Source organism: Pezoporus occidentalis, unplaced genomic scaffold (assembly GCF_034315485.1).
Source record: "Pezoporus occidentalis ecotype Australia unplaced genomic scaffold, CSIRO_AGI_Poc_V1 ctg245, whole genome shotgun sequence".
Lineage (NCBI taxonomy): Eukaryota > Metazoa > Chordata > Aves > Psittaciformes > Psittacidae > Pezoporus > Pezoporus occidentalis.
Window position 1 is genome coordinate 962,538 of NW_026914340.1, and position 15,217 is coordinate 977,754.

General features: G+C 47.7%; 1 protein-coding gene across 6 annotated transcripts in view; it reads left to right on the forward strand.

Annotated features, from left to right (window-relative positions):
• Window positions 1-7,465: 7,465 nt before the first annotated feature.
• Window positions 7,466-15,217, forward strand: part of UBR2 (ubiquitin protein ligase E3 component n-recognin 2) — a 56,004-nt gene continuing 48,252 nt past the window's right edge. For all 6 annotated transcript variants that reach the window (XR_009965613.1, XM_062622721.1, XM_062622720.1 and 3 more), the window contains exons 1-2: window positions 7,466-7,619; window positions 12,529-12,788. Coding sequence is in view for 5 of the 6 variants with exons in the window: in XM_062622721.1 (XP_062478705.1) it covers window positions 7,542-7,619; window positions 12,529-12,788 (338 nt within the window). In the remaining variant the exon portion in view is untranslated. The remainder of the gene's footprint in view (window positions 7,620-12,528; window positions 12,789-15,217) is intronic.

Consider the following 15,217-nt stretch of genomic DNA (forward strand, 5'->3'; position numbering starts at 1 on the left):
AATGAAGGGGAAAAGAAGAGTTGGTTCAGTTGTTCAAAGCATTTTCATATTCCCTGATAAATCTGTCATTGATCCTGCCTTCGCTTCTGGGCTCTATGTTCCTATGTTCCTGTTTCCTCTACGGATCCCCTGTCTAACTACAGCCAATTGAACATGAGCAGCTTGTGCCAAGGCAGCCGCGAAGGCCACCAGCATCCTGGCCTGTATCAGCAGCAGTGTGGCAGCAGGGCCAGGGCAGTGACTGTGCCCCTGCACTGGGCACTGGTGAGGCTGCACCTCGAATCCTGTGTTCAGTTCTGGGCCCCTCACTGCAAGAGAGACATTGAGGTGCTGGAGCAGGGCCAGAGAAGGGCACCAGAGCTGGTGCAGGGCCTGGAGCCCAAGTGTGATGGGGAACGGCTGAGGGACCTGGGGGGTTCAGTGTGGAGAGGAGAAGGCTCAGGGGGACCTGATGGCTCCCTACAAGTGCCTGCCAGGAGGATGGAGCCAGGAGGGGCTGGGCTCTGCTCCCAAGGAACAAGGGGTGGGACAAGAGGAAACGGCCTCAAGCTGCCCCAGGGCAGGTTTAGATGGAGCTGAGGAACAATTCCTTGCCCAGAGGGTGCTCAGGCATTGGAAGAGGCTGCCCAGGGCAGGGCTGCAGTCACCGTCCCTGCAAGTGTTCACACAGCGTGGAGACGAGGCCTCATTGCCATGGGTCAGTGGTGGCCTTGGCAGTGCTGGGGAACGGATGGACTGGATGAGCTTAGAGGTCTTTTCCAGCCTCGCTGAGTCCATGAGTCTAGGATTCTAAGAACGTGTTTTACATGGAGCCAAGAACTCTTCCTCCAGCGGTTCAGTATCAGTTCTTGTCTCTGTCAGCCAAGAACAAGCAATGTCGTCAAGTGTCACCATTGTGGTGTCCATGTAGAAGCTCCTCTGCGGTGCTGAAGGCAGGGGCCTTGCTAGAAGAGGTTGCTCTGGCTTCTTCTGCCAAAGGATGAGTGCAGCTGTGCTCATCCTGCTGTGCACCTCTGTGGGAGACTCCTTGGGCCACTCTTGCTTCTGTCCCTCTCCTGCCTCTCCTACCACCCAAGGCCCTACCATGGCCCCCAGGCATTCCACAGCATATTTCTCATCTTAGAATCATGGAATCCCAGTCTGGTTTGGGTTGGAAGGGGCCTTAAAGCTCCTCCAGTCCCAACCCCCTGCCACGGGGAGGGACACCTTCCACTGGAGCAGCTTGCTCCAAGCCCCTGTGTCCAGCCTGGCCTTGAACCCTGCCAGGGATGGGGCAGCCACAGCTTCTCTGGGCACCCTGTGCCAGCGCCTCAGCACCCTCACAAGAGTTTCTGCCTTGCATCTAACCTGAACTTGCCCTGTTTCAGTCTGAACTCATCACGCCTTGTCCTATCGCTGCAGCCCCTGATGCAGAGTCCCTCTCCAGCACATTTCTGACAGCTGACATTCACAAACTGTTGAACTTTCCCAGGTGCTGCTCTCTGAACAGTTAAAGCCTGGGCTATAGAAAAGCTCTGAAGTCGGATGCTTCCCCCAGTGCCACCACCCACACCCTTCCGGGTGCACTGGAGAGAGTGGGAGTCGGTGTGGGCTCGGAGTGGAACCAGCAGCAGAGGCCATGGCTGCGCAGCCTGGTGCCACCTAGTGCTGCAGAGAGGAAAAGCAAGATTTTGCCTCCGGCCCAAGGCTGGGACTCCTGCGAAGCAGCCACCGCAGTGGTCGTGACTCAAAAGGTCCCCTTCTGTTGCAGCAGTACTGCTTAACCAACCTACTTCACTTTCTTGGGCTGCAGTTGATGCGCTTTTCTCCCAAGGAACCAGGGATGGGACAAGAGGAAACGGCCTCAAGCTGCACCAGGGCAGGTTTAGATGGAGCTGAGGAACAATTCCTGTCCCAGAGGGTGCTCAGGCATTGGAAGAGGCTGCCCAGGGCAGGGCTGCAGTCACCGTCCCTGCAAGTGTTCACACCCCCTGGAGACGAGGTCCTCAGTGCCACGGGTGAGTGGTGGCCTTGGCAGTGCTGGGGAACGGTTGGACTTGGTGAGCTTAAAGGGCTTTTCCAGCTCAGCTGATTCTATGATTGCTCTTTCTTAGTGCAGGGGTTTTCAAAGTCTGGTCCTTCAGCATCCTAGCACACACAATTACACTTCATAGGGGTGGCTGTCCGTCTGCATACTCCTCCATAGAGACACGGGGGGGGCAGAAGTCTCAAGAATAATTAGGTTTGCCAACCTAAAAGCAGTCAACCACACAAGCGACAAGCCTGTGAAGAGGAAGCTTGCACCATCAGCCTGCATGTTCATCGGCATCAGAGAGGGAAGGGCGACAGCTACAGCAACAACTTCAGGTGGTGCTTGCACCTTCCTATGTGTCAAAGCTGACCACCCATGCACCACACATGTAGGCTTTCTTGGTACTAGCTCGCAGACTTCCTGGTATTAACTGCTGTGTCTAAATATACACCAGCATCGTTCTGAATTTACAGTATAAACCAATGAGATCAGGCACTATTTTACACATGTGGGGTTTTTCCCTTCACTCCTGTGTTTATTTTTTCCCCTCATACACCTCATTACTGCCTATTCCCTTAGCTCCTGTTTCATCTCTTTCAGAGGCTGGTGCTGTAATTTACCATCGAGCTCTAGACTGGTGACATGTTACACTGCAGAAAGAAGCGAAATTATCATGGATTCAGTTTGCACTGTATTTCTCCTAAGCCACTGCTTGGTGAGAATAAATTACATCACCTTGACATGATCCACTAATGAAGGCGCACACCCTCTTGCCCTGCTCTCTTCCTGGAGAACCCTTCCTCTGTCTTTTTAGTTCCTTTCCAGGGCGGAAGAAGCTTCCTAATTCCACATATCGTTCTGCTTAGCAATACTGCTGTTGCCTCATGCAATAAAAAGCAGTTGTGTAACTGCCTTTGCCAGGCTTGCAGAGAGCATTCACCAGACAAAAAGATGGCCACGGTATCTTTCTGCTTTCCATTATGTCTCCTGTGTTCGCTGTTATTATGCAATATACATCTGCTTTCAGTACCTTTTCAAAATCATTTCTTTTGACATCATGTTTAGAACATTGCACACATGTAATGTAAAATCATGCAAAGATAAAAGCAGGGAAAAGAAATAAGCTTATTCGGCTCTATTGCTGAAAGGGCTGATATTACAGCACTACTGCCTCCAAGGAACAAAGAATCACCTACAGTTTGACAGATAGTATTTTTAATCCTCTAATTCTGAACCAAACTCCTGAAATAACCTGTGTTTGCAGATTTCCATGGGCTCTTTTGTTCTGAACAATGCCTTGCTTAGCGAGCTATGTCTTATCAATCCACCAAGTACCGGGTGTCATTGTTCACCTCATTCACAATTCATCTTTTAATTAACATTATCACAGGCAAAATTCTATTTTGCTCAGCATCATTTGTCATTGGGATTGGCAGCACAGAAATAAAAGAATTGCCATCTGAATTTATCTGAAGACGGTGTAGGAGATGGTGACTATAAACCCGCCTCCTCCAGCACCGATGATGATGATGATGATGATGGTGGCTTTAAAAGTTCTATTTGCTATATAAAAATATCCAAATGCCTTTGCAAGGTGATGATCTTAGACATAGGTACGTAATATCAACTTAATGCAGAAAAGTGCCAGTCGTTTGCTTTAGTAGTTCAACTTTGAATTGAAGTTACAACTGCAGCATTGTTTTAGAGAGCACACAAGGAAGTTGTTTAATGCCTTTTTAACTGCACCAGGATATGTACCTTTCACAAGACTTGCCTTTCACAATAATTGCCATGAAAGTCCATCGATGTGGGGGAAATTAAATAGTGCTTTATTTCTCTGAGTCTATAAAGAAGACATCTATCCCTGCAGCCTAGATGTGCCATGTTTTTCTATTTATATTTAAATTAACACAGTGATAGTAAATGGACTGCATTTAAGGTATAGTGAACACGCCAGCAAACCAGCCACTTAAAAATTCCCTCCAACATCCCTTTATCTTATGATTTCACCCATTCCTAGCCACAAATGCAACAGGCCCTGAAGATGAGCACATTCAAGCAGTACCCAGCCAAGATGACAATCATTTCTGCAGGCAGAGCACCCCTTCGGAGCATGGTCTGCTGTAAGCCCTTTCTCTTTCACAGCTGGGCTTCAGCTTAGCTGCTGCTGGTGACTTCTGCTGGACCGGCATCGAGAGGCAGTCTTCTAGTGTGGAAGATGCTGTTTTGTTAGTGCCACCTAAAAGAGTTTTTGAAAAGGAACCATCAGTCCCCACTGTCATAATTAGTATTTGTTCGGATACGCCTGTGTACATTGTGCTTTCAATGGATGCAGCATTTATTAAAACTACAGGAACCTAAGCGAGTTAATTGACCCCCAGTCCAAGTGCCACTTAGTTTTGATTTGAAAGAGACACAGATGGTATCTGCATCTTTCATGTGTGTGTTGAAAGCAAGGCGATGCCCAGAAATGCATCAGCTGCAGGAGGGAAACGCTATGAAGGTTTACTATTAACCCTGTTGAAATGTTAAATTCTCTAGATTTCTTCCATTTCTAGCTGATAATAGACCTGGGAAGAGTTAGTCTCTTTGGCAGAAGACAAAGGCAGCCTCCACAACCTCAACTATTGTCCCTGAATTTGAACAGTATCTTTGCTTATGAAGGTAATGGCACAGGCTAAAAGTTATGGACCATTCTACCCAAAGTTATAAACAACGATAGCCAGGAAGTTGTTATGCTTATATTGAAATAATGGCTTTGTAGTCTGATTTCTCTTTGGGTCACCCACCTTTCTAGGTAAAATAAGATGCCTTTCACACTACTAAACCCCAGGATTTATTTATTCCCAGGATGGCTTGTGCCCTCCCTGGAGACATTCCAGGCCAGGCTGGATGTGGTTCTGAACAACCTGATGTAGTCGAAGATGTCCCTGCTCATTGTAGGGGGTTGGACAAGATGAACTTTGAAGGTCCTTTCCGACCCAAACTATTCTATGATTTTTCTATCATCATTTTCTTCATGCAGCCCAGAAGGAGAGACAATTAAATCCTACAGCTTTCTTTTACCCTCTGCCTTGCTCCAAAGAAGCGTCATGTGCTGTGTTCCTTAAGCATCGACAGCACATGAATGAGAAACAGCGTGGGCTCTACTGATCTTTGGAAGAATATAGAATTATTTGCTGTGTTCTAAGAAGGATTGCTCAAGAAGTGGAAAATTAGATAAAAATAAAGACAGTAAAAAGATGGATGCTGCATATAGTAAGGGACGAAAGGAAATTACTCTTATTCTTAGACTATTTATTAGGTGATAAAATTAATATCCTAAAGGCCATCCTTTTACCATTCTATGATTCCCTCCTAGCAGTGGTTAAACCCATCTTTTCCAGTTGTTGCCATCAGTCTTTCCCGACGTGCGCATTCCCTTCATCTCAAAATTCCCCAGAACTCCCAAACGCAGTATGTAAGTGAATGCAATGATTTATAAACCCTTGAGGTTTCAGAAACAAGCGCTTATATAGTATGACTAATATGCGAGTGTGCTGCTGCCCCCTGACGCAGGGAACGTTAAATCTTTTCAAGAGTAGCCAGGCAATGGCATGCAGCCCACCTTCTCTCTTATATTAATATATATGGCCATAGATGTAATTGTTAACTGCTTGGACAGGCATAAGATAATGTTATCTCCCCTGGGTAACTCAATACTTAAATTATTAGTTGAGAGGAGAAAGAGGAAAAGGAAGAAGAGAGAAAAGAGATGAAAAAGGAAAAGGCAGCTCTGCAGGTGCACTATGAGAACGTTTGAACACGATACAGAATATAAGCTGTGAACTGGGAATCGCTTTAAATGCAGACTTTTCCTGTAAGTTAGCGCTGTTTGGCAAAAGGGAACATTTACGGCCATTTCTGGCTAGCACTGCAGGCAATTACAACTCGGTTTGTCTTTCCTGCCTGTTTATTCCCCTCCCCTGCACGGTCTAGATTTGGGAGTGTAAACTGGCCTGAGCAGAGACTTCCTCATAGGATCTGCTGGGACAGGCTCCTGCAGGGTAGGTCCTCATCTCTGTGAAGGCTGAGAGCGGGTGCAAGGTGGAAACAGCATTTAGTTTGGGCGCGACGCTCCGGTCCACACAGCAATTCCCTGAGGACGGTGTGGTGTTAAGCCCTTGGCACGGCTCAAGCAGCCGCTCGGGTGCCGTGTGGTTTCGGGCCCGGCTGTAATTGCCGTGGTGCGGCGCCGGCACGCAGACAAGCCCATGGCTACAACAGTGGTACAACAGGTTTTCGTCGAGACCTCGTCAGAAGCAGAGCCGGCATTAGGCATAATGAAACAAATTACGGAGGGCGGTTGTTTGCCTTGTTAGGGGTGACTGTTTTTCCAGCTCGCAGACCTGAAGCTCGACCGCAGTGAGCAAGGCTGGGCTGCAGGGCTCAGCTGGGGTGGAGCGGGGCCCTGCGGGAGCCAGGCAGGGGACGGCTGGGTGACAGCGTTTACAGCTCCTCCAGTATAGTAACATTTGTCTCAAAGCTGTAGTTGCCAATTTGAAGTCGAACACGCAGGTCGAGAGAGGTGATGCTGCCCCTCTGCTCTGCTCTGGTGAGGCCCTGCTTGCAGCACTGTGTGCAGTGCTGGTGCCCTCGGCGTAAGAAGGACATGGAGCTGTTGGAGCAAGTCCAGAGGAGGCCACCAGAACGATCAGGGGCTGGCGCACCTCCCATATGGAACACTGGGGCTGTTCAGCCTGGAGAAGAGAAGCTGCGTGGAGACCTCAGAGCAGCTTCCAGTCTCTGAAGGGGGCTACAAGGATGCTGGAGGGGGACTCTTCATCAGGGACTGCAGCGACAGGACAAGGGGTGATGGGTTCAGACTGAAACAGGGCAAGTCCAGGTTAGATCTAAGGCAGAAGCTCTTCCCTGTGAGGGTGCTGAGGTGCTGGCACAGGGTGCCCAGAGAAGCTGTGGCTGCCCCATCCCTGGCAGTGCTCAAGGCCAGGTTGGACACAGGGCCTTGGAGCAAGCTGCTCTAGTGGAAGGTGTCCCTGCCCGTGTTTGGGGGTTGGAACTGGCTGATCTTAAGCTTTCTTCCAACCCAGACCAGCCTGGGATCCTATGATTCACCTAATTCAGCGGGTTTCATGTTTCCTTTTCACTCGGGCAGGGTGTGGCGGGGCGGGGGGGGCCTCCTCGAAGCCCTTGCTGGCCCCTCTCCCACAGGCAGCACTGACAGGGCGAGCGGGGCTCAGCCTCGGGAGGGGACACCCGGCGTTGCCCCCTCAACGTTGGAGGAAACGAGCGGGGCCAAGGACCGCGTCCGCCCTCCCTCCCCAGCGCCTCAGGGCACCGCCTCCTCTTTGACCGCTGGGGGTGAACGCGGCGGCGCCAGACTACAGCTCCCAGCGCGCCCCGCGGGCCGTGACGCCAGGCCGAGGCGGGGCGGAAGCGGAAGCGGGTTTCCCTGGCTGCGCGGCCCGGCCCGGCCCGGTTCCGGGTGTCCCTGCCGCGGCGGCGGCGGCTGCGCGGCGGGGGGGTTAAGATGGCGGCGGACTTGGAAGCGGAGGTGCAGGCCATTGACAGGAGCCTGCTGGAGTGCTCCGCCGAGGAGATCGCCGTGGTAAGCCGCGGGCCAGCCCGGCGGGGCGAGAAGCGCTTGGGGCGGAGAGAGAAAGGAGCGGGGGCCCGCGGGGCCGGCACCGTCCTGCCGGGCCGGCGGTGGGGCCCTGAGGGCCGGGGTCTGTTTGTGGGGCCGAGCGGGGGTCGGGGGTGCTGCTGGCCCGGCAGGATGCGAGCGCGGCGCTGGCGCCTCTCGCTGCCCTCGGCCCGCTCTTGTCGCCGGCGTCGCTGTTGCAGCGGCGGGGTCCCTCGGAGCGCACAGCCGGCTTTTCCGGTGGTTGTGGCAGCTCCCAGCCAGCCGCCGAGGCTTGGCGGGTGAGGACGGCAGCGGGGCCGCCGCTCTGGACCTCGCTCCTTCGCTTGCTGCTTCTTCCCTTCTCCAGGCAGCCGAGAAGTTCACTCCTCCTGCCTCCTGTGCTGCCTTTCCGCTTGCAGTCGTGTCTCGACGTGAGAAGGTTCCTTCTCCCCGGTTTATTTAGGTCCATGTCTGCCCGCAAATAGGGTTTTTGTAGCGCGGAGTTTACGGGGTTCTGCGTTCTTCTTGGGTATTCAAGATACGCTTCTAACAAAGGCTTGCACTGGTTAAGCTTAGGGCTGTTGGAATGGGGCGTTTGTAGAGGAAATAGTAGTGAAATCGATGTAATAGTTCAAGTAATCTATTGGTGTTGATATACTTCTCTCTCTCTCCTATAAAGAGGAGTTGAAAGTGGAGCAAGGGTGAAGTTTTCAGGGAAACTTTTGTTTCTGGCACAGATGCCAGACACTTGCGCGTTTGAGGAACTGGGTTGATGTGTTAAAACACTGGGACTGCTCATGTTCATATCTGTAGGTTAAGAACACAAAGAACTGCCTTTGAGTATTTAACAGTGAGAATTACATCGGTTGCTTTCCAGGAGAAAACGTGAGATAGGGGTAGACTGGATGACCTCCGGTGGTCTCTTCCAACCTTAGCCATGCTATGATTCTGTGCTGTGTTAGAATTCAGATTACACTTGTTATCTTTACAGCGCAGACAGAGGTGTGATCAGATGGCCAAATGTGCATCCTTAGCTCTATCCTAGCTAGTTTAGCTCCAGGATTAGGCTTCCTTCCGCTCAACAGCAAGCCAAATAGTTCATGAAGCACTTCATAAAGTAGCCCAAACTAAGCTCAGACTGTCTTGCCTTTGTGCGTAGCAGATTATTTTTGGGTCATGCTATAGATAAGCCCAAGGCAAACGTGCAAAAGTGGAGCATATTAGGAATTCGCTACAGGTACAAGCACCAGCTTAAATTTGGTCACTTCTCTCTCATTTTTATCCTCTGTCATCACTAGCATGAGCTATAATTGGCTTATTACATGTCTTGTTTTCCTAGTATCTCCTTATTTTAGATGTGGATTTAATAGAAGCCCTGATGGACCGTTTGGTCAGTGCGTTTCCAGGGCAGTCAAAAATGAGGGGGAGGAAGTGACAGGGGATACACTTCCCTCTTTGGGGAGAGTGGAACATTAGCTTTTCTTCCATGTGACTTCAGGTTGGAAGAGAAGACAAACACCATTTGAAAACTTCCCTGAATACAAAATGCTTTTGTTGAAGAAGAGATTGCCACATTTTTGAGTAGTTTCGCTGGAGTCCAGTGCCTCCTAGGCAGCACAACACACATACACAATTCTACGTGCACCACAGTACTTTGTCTTACTTTCCTGTTTCCTTGCCCTGGTAGCCTGTACTCCTTTCTGATATTCCTTGAGCCAGGAGCTGATTTTCAAAGCCTTATGCACAGTTATGTGTGTAGAACTGGCTCCAAAAGAGGTTTAGGTGTGATGATGTTCAGTATTGCCACACCTAACTTTCAGGCAACTACTGCCAGAGTTTTTGGGGATGGGAAAGCTGTTTACCCGAGGAACAAGAATTTTCTCTGGCTAGGTATTTGTCTGAGCTTGTAGGGTAGCTAATGTGCGTGGTCTATGTTCTAGGTAGAACTCAGTAGTGTATTGCTGCATTAAAAAGCTGAAATTAAAAGTACTTCTTTTTTTCCTGAGAAAAATGCAGGTGTAGTAACACGTGCCCTAGAAAGAAATCTAAAAATGATCTTATTAAATGGAAAACATAGAAGAGACAAACTCAGTTTCACTGTGATTAGGTCAGTTCCTGGTGGTAGGAGACACTTGGCACAAATGGTGAAAGGAGAGGAAAAGATTAATGAGCTGGGGGAAATAAGCAGACATGAAAACCTTACCCATCTGTGTGGTATTCTCTGGATCCTGGCGAGATTATCTGTAAACTTCTGGATTGTTGGATGTGGCTTTTCGGCAACCTTTTCCCATGGACTTCCTTGGAAAAAGGCTGCCTGAATAAAAATAATTGATCAATACAGAAAGTTTGTGATTTTTAATGATTCCAACTTAAGGAAAGAGAACTGAGGAGAAAGCATCTTGGTCTACTAAGGGCTGTGCTTAACAAGTAAGTTGTTTGTTTTTTTTAGTATCAATTTCTGCTTTAGAAAATGTAGTCCAGTAAATTAATATTAATGATCAGTAATGAAATTAATATTAGTAAGTGAACAGTATGTTAAAAAAACCCAAGGGCTAAGTGCTGCGCTGCCTCTGGCTGTATCCTAAGGAACTTAGTACAACCATTGTCTCAATCATAACTTCTGTAGAGTAAGCCATAAATAATTCAGAGTAAATCAAGCTGTAACATTTGATTACCAAACCCACTTGTTTTGGTATAATTAATTCTTGGTTTCCATGTACAGTTTTAGGTTGATTCCAAGTTCTTGTTCCGAAGTTGCCAGGGGGTATCTGGTTGTCATATTTACAATGAGAAATGGCAGACTAAGGCTGTTTATGTAACACAGGATTTAATCAGTGCACGCTTGCATTATGGGCTTGCTCCCAGTTGTTTATTTTAAAAGCCTTGCAACCTTAATTTACAGTTTGAACTTTTATAAAGTTGTAATCCATAAGGCAGACATAAAACAAATGTTGTCCTAGAGGGTTGTTTTACTCTGTGTGCATTCAAGGGGAAAAAATCCCAAACAACTCAGCAACTGGCAGGAGCAGTGAGTTTTTCCGTGGCTTACGGCAGCTGCAAATCTTTGTCTGTTGGCTTTTAAAAACCTTTGTCAACATTGTTTTTTACAATTCATTGATTAAGGGAATTGTGGTGGGTTGGCCCTGGCTGGACGCCAGGTGCCCACCAAAGCTGCTCTGTCGCTGCCCTCCTCAGCCAGACAGGGGAGAGCAAAGACACCACAAGGCTCATGGGTCGAGACAAGGACAGGGAGAGACACACCAGTTACCAGCACAGGCAGAACAGACCCCACTGGGGGACATTAAATTGTTACCAATCAAACCACAGCAGGATGATGAGAAATGAATCAAATCTTACAACACCTTCCCCCCACCCCTCCCTTCTTCCCAGGCTCAACTTCACTCCCAAATCCTCCACTTCCTCCCCCCCCAGTGCCACAGGGGATGGGAATGGGGGCTGTGGTCAGTTCATCACACGTTGTCTCTGCTGCTCCTTCCTCCCCAGGGGAGAGGACTCCTCACACTCCTCCCCTGCTCCAGAGTGGGGTCCCTTCACAGGAGCCAAGTCCTGCATGAACTTCAGCACGAGTCCTTCTCATGGGCTACAGTTCTCAAACTGCCCCAGCTTGGGTCCCTTCCATGGGGTGCATCCTTCAGGAAGAGGCTGCTCCAGGCTGGGTACCTTCCATGGGGTGCATCCTTCAGGAAGAGGCTGCTCCAGCCTGGGTCCCTTCTCCAGGTGCATCCTTCAGGAACAGGCTGCTCCAATGTGGGTCCTCTTTGGGGTCACAGCTTCTGCAGCAAACCTGCTCCAGTGTGGGCTCCTCTGTCCACAGGCCACAGGTCTTGCCAGGAGCCTGCTTCAGTGTGGGCTTCCCATGGGATTACAGCTTCCTTGGACATCCCCCTGCTCTGGCGTAGGGTCCCCTATGGGCTGCCGGTGGAAGTCTGCTCCCCCATTAACCTCCATGGGCTGTGGGGCACAGCTGCCTCCCCATAGGCTGCACCACAGGCTGCAGGGGAATCTCTGCTCTGGAGCACCTCTTCCCCTCCTTCACGAACCCTGGTGTCTGCAGAGCTGTTTCGCAATTGTTCAGGTGTTTTTTTCTTATTCTCCCTTCTTTAATCTGTTATCCCAAAGGCACTACCACCATCACTGATGGGCTCAGCCTTGGCCTGTGGTGGGTCTGTCTTGGAGCCGGCTGCACTGGCTCTGTTGGACATAGAGGAAGCCACCTCTGCAGTCCCCGTCGTCCCCCCCCGCTACCAAAACTTGAGGCCACACAAACCCAGTCCAGGAATTCATGGGTCTAACATCACACTTGAAATAGTAATCCAGTTAAGTTATTTTGGTGGTAGGAGAAACCAAGTCCCTTTAATTTTCATAGGTGATGTGTTGAAATTCAATGAGAGGGACCATTACCTAATGCTGTGTTTGCCATTCTCCTTGTACTTGCTGTCTTTGCCTGTTCCTTGCCAATTCCAGGCTTCTGTTCCTCCTGTGTCCCAGCTGGCAGCATCAGCCTGCACTCAGAGAAATGCAACCAGCATAGTCTGGGCTTTATCCTAACAGTCACTGCTAATCTTGGACATTTTCCTGGTCATGCATCCCAGAGGAAAATCTGTAACATTTTGGTCTCTTAAATCTTGTGGTTTTGCAGAGAATTTTGTGTGCCAAAAGGATAAAATGTGCAAGCAGGGAAGCTAATGATTCCTTTCTTAATGTCTTTCTGATCATCTAGATTTCACACTTAGAAGGAAGCGTGGCTTTCTAGCTTTGCATTGCCGGTTTAGATCGTTTGATTTAGAAATTAAAAAGTTATCTTGATGCTAGAACTGTGATTGGTGTTTTTATTAATGAGCAATCTGTGTTCTTATTCCTTTTCATTTGAAAGAAATGGCTACAAGCAAATGACCTTCAGAAAGAAGTATACCAGCATCTGGCCTACTATGTACCAAAAATTTACTGCAGGGGGCCTAACCCTGCCCCACAAAAGGAAGACATGCTGGCACAACATGTTCTGCTGGGACCAATGGAATGGTACCTCTGTGGGGAAGATCCTGCATTTGGTTTTCCAAAGCTTGAGCAAGCGAACAAACCTTCCCATCTCTGTGGCCGTGTTTTTAAAGTGGGAGAGCCTACGTATTCTTGCAGGTAGTTCAGTTGAGCATTGTGAAGCGTTTAGAATTTGGAGTATTTATAATTTTGGGGAATGTTTTCCAGTAAGAATACACTGTCCTCGTGAAAAGTTCATATCCCTAATGTAGTTCAAAGTAACCTTGCAGTGTTTCATGACAGCTGGAACCAGGGGAAAACGAACGCACTACGGATCTGTAAGTGGGAAAATACGAGTTAGCAAAATGTTGAGTGTTTTCTGTACAAAAGAAATGTAAGACTCTTCATCAGGGACTGCAACCATAGGACAAGGGGTGATGGGTTCAAACTGAAAGAGGGCAGGTTCAGGTTAGATCTAAGGCAGAAGCTCTTCCCTGTGAGGGTGCCGAGGCGCTGGCACAGGGTGCCCAGAGAAGCTGTGGCTGCCCCATCCCTGGCAGTGTTCAAGGCCAGGCTTGGAGCAAGCTGCTCTAGTGTGAGGTGTCCCTGCCCGTGGCAGGGGGTTGGAACTGGGTGATCTTAAGGTCCCTTCCAACACAAACCAGTCTGGGGTTCTGTGACAAGATTAAGAAAGTGGTTGGGGTAAACTAACTGTCAGTGTTATTTAAGCTCATTAATCGGAAGTAAGTGGGCAGGTTTGTGTGCATGTTATTGAGGTGTTTAAGAACAACTGTCAGAGTTGATCCTGTATTTTTGACCATTTTCTGTGACCTGTTCAACCAATCTATTGGATGCTAAAATGGGAGTACCAGCTTCTTGTTCCATCCCTACCTCTATCTTTAGGTCTCTCTAAAAAATACCATTTTACTTGAAAGAAGACAGGAAACCACTAACCAATTCCAAATAGCTAAAAAAACCTTCAGTTTTAAGCCAGTGTATTCCTAGCTGTGTATTCATTACCTTATCTTCTCTTTCCTGAAATGTCTGTAGTTTAAGTTTAGTTTGTACCCTCTCTGCCACATATTCTTCTTGTTTTGTGTGTTTTTTCTACCATTCTCTCAGACACTTGAGCACTTAGTGGGTTGGCAGAGGGAGGGTTATGTCTCTTTCATTGCAAGGTTTTGTTTTTCTGTGTTTTCATCCCCTTCATTTAGGGGATGGAAATGATCTTAGACAAACGTTACCCTCTAGTAGCCCCCTCTTCTAGAAACATGATACCTTATTGGCCTTACTCTCTGAAGTTCTCTTTCAGGGTGGACTTGAGATAGTTTACTTGGTAAGGTGCCTCTTCAAGTAGAATAGGGTAGGGAGGATGAAGACTTTCAAGAGGCTATAAAAAGAATTTCCAGAGCTTCTTTAGTACCTTTGTATGAAATCTGGTCCCAAAGAACTGAAAAAACAGAAGTAATTTGAAGTCAAATTGCAGCCTAGAAGTAATATGTTAGTGAATGAATTCTCTTCATATGTACTAATGAAAAGTGTGGGAGTTCTGTTAATTTCTTTTAAACACCTGCTTTTTCAAGACAAACAACTCAACATATAAATGATATCCTTGGGAATACTGTCAGGTATGTTGAAAACAGAATAGCGCAAGCCATTGGTGTAGAATTTAGAGAATGAGTGAATGTACTATTCGTACTCAGGGTCTTCAAATAGAAAAAAGATTTAAATACAGCAGTATAATCATAATGTCGTTCAGGTCAGAAAGGATGTCTTTGTAGGCCATCTTATCCGATATTCTGCTCGAGTCAGGGTCAAAAGTCATTACAAAATATTTTTGCTGTTGCTCTTATCAAGGTAGAGTTTCATCTTCTTTGGATTAAGTAGAGAACATAGATGTAAGACTGTTCATGTTTCCTGTTGTGCATCAACGGTTTTCTTCAATTTGTAGCTGGTAATGAAGAAGAGTGAGAGCTTAAACTTTTGTGGGATACAGAAAAAAGATGGTCTTCTGAGTCCATGAGATCCAGTAATAGCAGTGGCTTTTCTGTCCAGTTGGGAAGCTTACAGGTCTGCTTTTAAGTATAGGCATCCTTGGCAGATGGTACTGAATTTGTAAGTATACTGCCACAGGTTTAGAGCTCTGAAGAATCAGTACCCAGTATTGTAGAACTGATCTGCACAGTCTTACAGGTATATTGTTGCAATAAGTTTATTTTTTTAAATTTAAGGAGAATTACTATGAAACACAAATTAATCTAAGTCAGAAGAGCTTCATATCATTGTACTTTGACATTTTCACCTTCTGTGGCTCCTCTAAAGAAAACAAATGTGAAAATGGTACTTCATGCAGAGTAAGTCCTGGTTGCCTGGTTATCTTTCAGTGATTAACCTGGTTGAATTTATTTGGTGAAATGAAATGAAGAGAACTCTTGATAGTAACATTTCATAGGAGCTCTGGTGTTTTCTTTTAAACAAAATAAATTGCTTCTCTGGATTCTTGTTCTAAGAATAACCATCGTAAGACATTCATTCTTTTGGTAGTTATTTCTACATTGCAAAACCTGACTCCCTTAATCTTGAGGTGC